Consider the following 9,075-nt stretch of genomic DNA (forward strand, 5'->3'; position numbering starts at 1 on the left):
TTTGAGGAGTTTCAGTCAGGATTTAGAGTCCACCATAGCACTGAGACTGCACTAGTTAAAGTTACAAACGATCTACTTCTAGCTTCAGACAGGGGATTTCTCTCTGTGCTCGTCTTGTTAGATCTTAGTGCTGCTTTTGACACCATTGCCCATCGGATCCTATTATACAGACTAGAACATTTACTTGGAATTACAGGGACTGCTTTAGGTTGGTTTGAATCCTACTTATCAGACCGATCTCAGTTTGTACATGTTAATGATAAGTCCTCTATGCACGCCAAAGTTAGCCATGGAGTGCCACAAGGTTCAGTGCTTGGACCAATTCTCTTTACATTATATATGCTTCCTCTGGGAAATATTATGAGGAAACACTCCATACAGTTTCATTGTTATGCAGATGATACTCAGTTTTATGTATCAATGAAGCCCGATGGCACCAGTCAGTTATGTCAGCTAGAAACGTGCCTTAAGGACGTTAGGACCTGGATGACCAGAAATTCTTTGCTACTTAACTCAGACAAGACTGAAGTTATTGTGCTTGGCCCTAAAAACCTCAGAGAGACTTTTTCTAGTGATGTGACTGTCCTTAGTGACATCAGCCTGGCATCTAGCACCACTGTTAGCTCTCACATTTGGCAAATTTCAAGAACAGCCTATTTTCACCTTCGTGGGATTTCTGCCTTTTAATAAGGCAGTTTTTTCTTACCACTGTAACTTTTGCTGCTTTGCTAAAGTGCTCATGATGGATAGGCCGGATCTTTGTAATATAGCAATAAGTAAGGTCTTTTACCTGCTTTTCGTAAAGTGTCTCGAGCAGTAGCGGAGCGAGTGTGGGGGCAGAAGGTGCGGCCGCCCAGGGCCCACTGCTGTCTCAAGGGGCCCACTTTGAGCTAAATTTAACATGCATTTTTGTTATTTAGTTGAATTTTCTAATAAAGTTAGTTTGACTAGGTCTGAGTGTTTCTTTTCTTTTGCCGCAATCAAGACACACAATGTATTTTGTAGAGCAGAGAGGGGCCCCCCTCCACTGCCAAGGGGGTTCTCAACTTCGGCAGCAAACAGCACCAGCAGGGTACTGTGGCCTGTTTGTAATGTCATTGATTCCACCTCTTAGCACCCCCTTTGCTGGGCCCCCGCTGCTGTCTGGAGTTTTAAAAACCTAGTCGTCTGTCTGCTTTATTTCTGTTTACCTCGCAGTTTTTCGTAACATTAAAAGTGTAAAAAACTAAATAAAAAATGTTTTCTCATTGACAACTCAACCTGGCAAGTCTCCTCCCGTTGTTAGCTCCACTAACGTAAACGCTACTAGCCAAGCAAATAAACATGTTAGAGAGGAGCACCCAGCTGGCTGCAGGAAAACTTATGATGAAAACTTCATTGGTAAATTGTTTCATCATTATTTGAGATTACACTTAGATGCTGGTCTTTTGTTTGTGGGTGCATGTGTTGTAGACCGCCGTGTCTGCTGGTTATCGTACTGTATGAACGGCAGGCCATTGCTGTCACACTGTTTACAAAGTTTGTTGTTGTGCGTGGGTTGATAATGTGTGGTTTTATGGGTTGATAATGTGTGGTTTAATGGGTTGATAATGTGTGGTTTAATGGGTTGATAATGTGTGGTTTAATGGGTTGATAATGTGTGGTTTTATGGGTTGATAATGTGTGGTTTTATGGGTTGATGATGTGTGGTTTTATTGTATTGTCTGTTTGGCTGTGTGGCTGGATGAGCGTCCAACTTCACTGAAAGTTAAACTGTTGTTACCTTCTATCTTTGGTTTCCCGTCCGGCTAATAAAGTCTGCTTTACTTGTTTAATCGGTGGAATATGCGCACAGACATATCAGCACTTGTTCTGTTTAAACATCAGCAGGTCACTCACTGATAAGTCCCTGTCACTGTAATAACACCCTTTGTAATCTGCAGCGACATTTCTCTTCGTCCCGCCCCGTCTTGTATCTCCATACAGCTGATACTAAACCATAAATTATATACTATATTACTATATAGGCTACGGCATATGCTATATAGCCTATAGACAGTTTAAGGGCCCACTATTGGTCCCCGCCCCCTCTGCAATGAGCCACAGGCTCCGCGCCTGGTCTCGAGATAACACTTGTTATGAGTTGATGCTATACAAATAAAAATTGTTTGATTGCTGTCAGGAGTACGGCCATGTTGCTGCAGCTTGCAGAGGAGTTTGAAGATGTGGGAGATGAGGAGGAAATGTTTTTTTTTTGACTCGACTGCTGATGTAGAAACCCACAATCTCACCAAACAGCTTCCCCTTCAGCTGTCAGAAAGAGTGTCAGACCACTAAAATAACATCTGTCCTCTCAAACACGACAGACATTCAGAGTCGTATTCAGGAGGACGAGGAGTTTGACCCTCCGTGATTTGTTTACTTTTTACTCTCAGACAAAATTATTAAACCTGATCTCAGGTTTCTCACAATCTTCACACATTTAACTGAGCGTGACACAGGAGGACAGAGACGGAGAATCACCATGAACAAGCTCAAATGGATTCAAACTTCTTTACTTCTCACAGCGCTGCTTCAGTTTGCTGGTAAGAACATTTATATCACATATTTAACCTTTTTTTAAACATGATGGATTTAATGAACTCTGAGAAACCACAGATGAAGAATTATTCTCAAACTGATTGTGAATATAATCAACATTTTATTGATTTACTTTATTCTTTGTCATTTTCTCAGCAGCAGCTGCTGGAGATAAAGAAGTCACATTTAAAGCTTCACTTGGAGAGGACGCCACGTTGTCTTGTGAAACTGTGATACAAGGTCAACAGGAGTGTGAATATACGACATGGTACTTTATTGATTCAAGTAATGAAGTAGTAGACCTGGTTGTAGATGGTCAGGTTATAAACTCTGGAGTTAAATCAGACAGACTGAGAGTTACAGAGGACTGTTCTCTGGTTATAAAGAAGATCAGAGAGGAGGATGCTGGACGTTATGACTGTGAACAGTACATATCAGGAAGAAGAACAGACGATGTGACTCGAGTTCATCTCTCTGTTACCAAGAGTAAGTATTTCAATAATCTTTTCAAACAAAACTTTTCTAATTCAAACAATAAACTGAAACATTACAATAATTATAAAGACTCTGATGAAGTTAATTTGTCTCTTGTTGTGTTTCTCTTATAATATCTCCATCCTTACTTTGGACTGGAAATACTTAAGATATTAAAATGTTTTTTTTAGATTTAGTGCTGAACAGTTTGTTGAGTTGAGTTTATCTCAACTCCAGGTGAGGACGCCAAACCAACACCACCACCACCACCACCAACAACAAGACCACCACCAAGACCACCACCAACAAGACCAACAACAAGACCACCACCAACAAGACCAACAACAAGACCACCACCAACAAGACCACCACCATCAAGACCACCACCACCAACAACAAGACCACCGCCATCAAGACCACCACCACCACCAACAAGACCAACAACAAGACCACCACCATCAAGACCACCACCAACAAGACCACCACCAACAAGACCACCACCATCAAGACCACCACCATCAAGACCACCACCAACAAGACCAACAACAAGACTACCACCAACAAGACCACCACCATCAAGACCACCACCATCAAGACCACCACCACCACCAACAAGACCACCACCATCAAGACCACCACCACCAACAACAACAACAACTACTGCGGCTGCAGGAGGTAGAGTCTGTTGTCTCCTCTCTTTGTTTGATTCTGATTAAGGACAGAAGTTTGGAGCTAACATGCTGTTGGACACATTGATCCCTATCTGATCTCTTTAGTCCCTCAGTATCTAAACCACCACACTGACAGAAGTGTCTCCCTGTAGTCACAGTGATGGAAAAGAACGACACCTCTGTGCCTTTGAATGTCTTGTTTCACTAAAACAAAAAACCTCCCAGACGGCTCAGCTGACAGGTCAAAAGTAATATCCACCAAATGATGTCAAATATTTTAACATTATTACCGTCCCCTTTAACTCATTTAATTTACTTTTCGATCTGTAACAAGTTCCTTTTTTCTGTGGTTGAGTCCTTATGTTCTTTCAAAATAAAAGCAGAAAGTACAAAATTACAAAATAAAAGCCTAACAAAAATATTTTTTGCAATACAAAATAATGGAATTTCAACCATGTAATTAAAATGCGATTCATCCCAATTAAATTCATTTAATCTTATTAAAGCGTTCGATGTTCAATACAGACACGTGTTATCTTGTGTTTTTTGATTTATCATATCATCTTAAGAACTCAGATCTATTGTCATTAGAAGACGTTTATGTTTTTTGAAAATACAAAAGTTGTTACCAAAGTTAAATATTTGCTCTGGTTCCTGTTCATCAGATTGTACAGGTTCTTCTGATCTGGACTTGGTCATGTTGGCTCTGCGTGTGGCTGAACTCCTCCTGATTACTGTGATCACTGTTCTTCTCTTCAGAGCTCGAGGTGAGAAACACTCACACCAACTTTTATTCACACCTATCACCACCAACCTTAAAGTCAGAGCTGAAATGTTTCTGTGTGCTTTATTTTTCAGGGAACCAGAGACCACCTGATGACATCACTGTGAGCTGGAAATAAAGCCTCATATGAACTGTCTTCATATAGAAAAGGAACATTTCTTACCTCCATTTTAACTCGTATGTTTTTGTATTTTCACAGGTGTATTATGATGGAGATGAAGGCTCAGTGAACTATGAAAATGATGGAGAACCTTCTGCTTCTGTCAGACTCCACTGATCAACAACTTCCACACAAACATCCACTCAGCAGATACATTAATCCACCGCTTTTAATCATTTCCATAAAAGAGATCTATGATGCTGATACATATTTAAAAACATATATATAATGTTACCATGTTGGATGTCCATACTAAACCTCAGCAAAGTTTTTTCAAACAGTAGATAAACAGATGTTGGTGTAATCCCCGTATGTGGATTCCTGCTGCTCTGAACGAGACGTTAAAGGACGTCATAAACCTTCATGTGTTTACATTTGTTTTGATCAGGGATGTACTGCTGGTGATGATACCCACATTCTTACCAAACGACTTCCCCTTCACTTCTCAAGAAAAGACTCAACATTAGGTGTCAACACATCTCAGAGCACTAAAATAACATGTGATCTCTGTTCTCTCAAACATGACGGACATTCAGAGTTGTATTTACGGGGACAAGGAGTTTGACCCTCCTTTTGTTGTTCACTGTTGATGTCAGACATGATGATTAAACCCTCGTGCACTTGACGATTCAACAGTGTGACGGCCTTAAGCCCTCACAGACAATCACCTGAGAGTTGTTTCCCTCGATCCTCGCTTCCTTGGTGCCAAAATAAGAGACTTGAGACGTCCTTCATCATGGCGGCAGAAAACGCCATCCAGTTCAAGAGAGGATCTAGCAGCAAGAAATGAGATCTAAGATACATGAGAAGCAGCCTCTGTCAATCTGCAGCGACCTCTGACCTCTGACCTCTTTACTGATCGATGCAGCTCATCTTAATGATCATCAGTTTATGATCATTTAAACACTTTACATCATGTTTTAACAACTATGAGACATTAATAGAAGTGAACACTTAAAGCAGGCTTGAAGTCAAAATGAGGAAGTGACGACATACTAAGAAAGGGAAGTAGATGCAGCGTCTCTTTAAAGAAGCACTACTGAAGAAACTCAGACAGTTAGGAGCGTGACAACGGGAGGACAGAGACGGAGAATCACCATGAACGAGCTCAAATGGATTCAAACTTCTTTACTTCTCACAGCGCTGCTTCAGTTTGCTGGTAAGAACATTTATATCACATATTTAACCTTTTTTTAAACATGATGGATTTAATGAACTCTGAGAAACCACAGATGAAGAATTATTCTCAAACTGATTGTGAATATAATCAACATTTTATTGATTTAGTTTATTCTTTGTCATTTTCTCAGCAGCAGCTGCTGGAGATAAAGAAGTCACATTCAGAGTTGGAGAGGACGCCACGTTGTCTTGTGAAACTGTGATACAAGGTCAACAGGAGTGTGAATATACGACATGGTTCTTTGTTGATTCAGGAAACACTGTAGTAGACCTGGTTGTAGATGGTCAGGTTGAAATCTCTGGAGTTAAATCAGACAGACTGAATGTTACAGAGGACTGTTCTCTGGTTATAAAGAAGATCAGAGAGGAGGATGCTGGACGTTATGTCTGTGAACAGTACATATCAGGAAGAATAACAGACGATGTGACTCGAGTTCTTCTCTCTGTTACCAAGAGTAAGTATTTCAATAATCTTTTCAAACAAAACTTTTCTAATTCAAACAATAAACTGAAACATTACAATAATTATAAAGACTCTGATGAAGTTAATTTGTCTCTTGTTGTGTTTCTCTTATAATATCTCCATCCTTACTTTGGACTGGAAATACTTAAGATATTAAAATGTTTTTTTTGATTTGAAGTTTGAATTTTATATGAAAACACAAGTTTAGTGCTGAACAGTTTGTTGAGTTGTGTTTATCTCAATTTCAGGTGAGGACGCCAAACCAACAACAACAACAACAACAAGTCCACCACCAACAAGACCACCACCATCAAGACCACCTCCAACAACAACAACAACAACAACAAGTACTGCGGCTGCAGGAGGTAGAGTCTGTTGTCTCCTCTCTTTGTTTGATTCTGATTAAGGACAGAAGTTTGGAGCTAACATGCTGTTGGACACATTGATCCCTATCTGATCTCTTTAGTCCCTCAGTATCTAAACCACCACACTGACAGAAGTGTCTCCCTGTAGTCACAGTGATGGAAAAGAACGACACCTCTGTGCCTTTGAATGTCTTGTTTCACTAAAACAAAAAACCTCCCAGACGGCTCAGCTGACAGGTCAAAAGTAATATCCACCAAATGAGGTCAAATATTTTAACATTATTACCGTCCCCTTTAACTCTTTTAATTTACTTTTCGATCTGTAACAAGTTCCTTTTTTCTGTGGTTGAGTCCTTATGTTCTTTCAAAATAAAAACATGTTCATATCCAAACAGGAAATAAAATATCCTTAGCTTAAGAAAGTACAAAATAAAAGCCGAACAAAAATATTTTTTGCAATACAAAATAATGGAATTTCAACCATGTAATTAAAATGCGATTCATCCCAATTAAATTCATTTAATCTTATTAAAGCGTTCGATGTTCAATACAGACACGTGTCATTTTGTGTTTTTTGATTTATCATATCATCTTAAGAACTCAGATCTATTGTCATTAGAAGACGTTTATGTTTTTTGAAAATACAAAAGTTGTTAGCAAAGTTAAATATTTGCTCTGGTTCCTGTTCATCAGATTGTACAGGTTCTTCTGATCTGGTCTTGGTCATGTTGGCTCTGCGTGTGGCTGAACTCCTCCTGATTACTGTGATCACTGTTCTTCTCTTCAGAGCTCGAGGTGAGAAACACTCACACCAACTTTTATTCACACCTATCACCACCAACCTTAAAGTCAGAGCTGAAATGTTTCTGTGTGCTTTATTTTTCAGGGAACCAGAGACCACCTGATGACATCACTGTGAGCTGGAAATAAAGCCTCATATGAACTGTCTTCATATAGAAAAGGAACATTTCTTACCTCCATTTTAACTCGTATGTTTTTGTATTTTCACAGGTGTATTATGATGGAGATGAAGGCTCAGTGAACTATGAAAATGTTGGAGAACCTTCTGCTTCTGTCAGACTCCACTGATCAACAACTTCCACACAAACATCCACTCAGCAGATACATTAATCCACCGCTTTTAATCATTTCTACATCGCACTTTAGAGCATAAAAACATGGATCCACATTTCATTTGAGGCACTAAGTGAGGATCTGATTTAATCTGCTGATGTGAAATATGATGTTGATATTTGTTACAGACTCCTTAACCAAAAGGACGCAAGAAAGGTTTAAAGTTCAACCTGAGCTTCATTAAATGTAAACACCCCCCTCCTCCCAAAGTAATCAAAGATAAATAAGAAACCAAAGAAACAAAAGGGGCTGGAGACCCAGACAAAAAGAACAAAAGATGGGAAGACGCCAAGCCAACCACGTAAATGGGGTGGGTAATTGGGTAAATCTTCAGTTTTTGCCAACTTGGCAGAAAATATATATATTTTTTGTAGATAACTTAATTTGTATAAAGATTTTCAGAGTGAGATGTGTAGCTCAAAAACCTCCTGTATTTATGTCTGTAAAATCCATCATATCAGCCTCTGTGTGAAACGGTTCATTTCAGCTGATGTCTCTTTAAGACCCCCCCCCCCCCCCACATGCCCACTTTCCTCTGATTGGCCAGCTTTGCTGAAACTTCCTGGGGACAGAACCAATTAGCTTCCGGGTGGGCGTGTCCTTGAGAGAGCTGCCTGGGTTGGGCAACTTCTGCAACTTTGCTCCATTCTTTGTTTTTATGCGTCGGTGGCTAAGTTTCACAACGACCTCGTTCAGAGCAGCAGGAAACCACATACAGGGATTACACCAACATCTGTTTATCTTGTGTTTGAAAAAACTTTTCCGAGGTTTAGTATGGACATCCTTCAAGATAAAATTATATGTATGTTTTTAAATTTGGATCAGCATCACAGATCTCTCTTAATGTTCTTCAGTCTGTTATAAACACGTCTTTATTAAATCATATTAAAATGTCATCTGCAAATAAAGAAACATTACCCTCTTAATTCTACTGTGTGCTTTTTGTGACTCCTTCATTAAATTATTGCATATTGCATACTGGGATATATAGAGGCTTTTTAAATAATGTCCCCACATGAGCACAACTACCGTTCTGAATCTAGTAGGAGTGCAAACTCCACAAAGTAAAAACAGATAAAAGAGCAACACAGCTGCAAAGGAACAAAACAGAAATCTTCACACAGGAAGACAGTTTGAACCCTTTATTCTCTCTGGGAGACCACCCCAAAAACAGATTGTGTCTTATATACTGAAGTGACTTCCATCCATCCATCCATTTTTTTCCGCTTATCCGAGGTGGGTCGTGGTGGCAGCAGATGCAGTAAGTCAACCCTCGACCTCTCTCT

The 9,075-nt window shown here is 39.7% G+C and overlaps 1 protein-coding gene and 1 long non-coding RNA gene across 3 annotated transcripts; both read left to right on the plus strand.

Moving 5' to 3' along the window:
* The first annotated feature begins 3,660 nt into the window (after positions 1–3,660).
* Positions 3,661–5,483, plus strand: LOC136182758 (uncharacterized). Its single transcript, XR_010668796.1, has 4 exons — positions 3,661–3,708; positions 4,370–4,471; positions 4,563–4,591; positions 4,688–5,483. It is a non-coding gene; the product is annotated as an uncharacterized lncRNA (long non-coding RNA).
* Positions 5,484–5,601: 118 nt separating this feature from the next.
* On the plus strand, positions 5,602–8,711 carry LOC110000428 (uncharacterized). Of its 2 annotated transcripts, none has more exons than XM_065963824.1 (6): positions 5,602–5,807; positions 5,959–6,282; positions 6,539–6,655; positions 7,349–7,450; positions 7,542–7,570; positions 7,667–8,711. In XM_065963824.1, the coding sequence occupies exons 1-6, from the start codon at positions 5,747–5,749 to the stop codon at positions 7,742–7,744; spliced, it is 711 nt and encodes a 236-aa protein (XP_065819896.1). In that variant the 5' UTR covers positions 5,602–5,746; the 3' UTR covers positions 7,745–8,711. The 2 variants fall into 2 exon arrangements, with proteins under 2 accessions (XP_065819896.1, XP_065819897.1); XM_065963825.1 differs by having other exon boundaries at positions 5,962–6,282.
* Positions 8,712–9,075: the final 364 nt, after the last annotated feature.

The sequence above is a fragment of the Labrus bergylta genome, chromosome 15, assembly GCF_963930695.1.
Source record: "Labrus bergylta chromosome 15, fLabBer1.1, whole genome shotgun sequence".
NCBI lineage: Eukaryota > Metazoa > Chordata > Actinopteri > Labriformes > Labridae > Labrus > Labrus bergylta.

Bases quoted from the DNA above. Each gene is read 5' to 3' on its own strand.
- LOC110000428 (XM_065963824.1), top strand. From the start codon at position 5,747: ATGAACGAGCTCAAATGGATTCAAACTTCTTTACTTCTCACAGCGCTG. The intron at 6,656-7,348 runs GTAGAGTCTGTT...CCTGTTCATCAG, and splicing joins AAGTACTGCGGCTGCAGGAG to ATTGTACAGGTTCTTCTGAT. The intron at 7,451-7,541 runs GTGAGAAACACT...TTTATTTTTCAG, and splicing joins TCTTCTCTTCAGAGCTCGAG to GGAACCAGAGACCACCTGAT.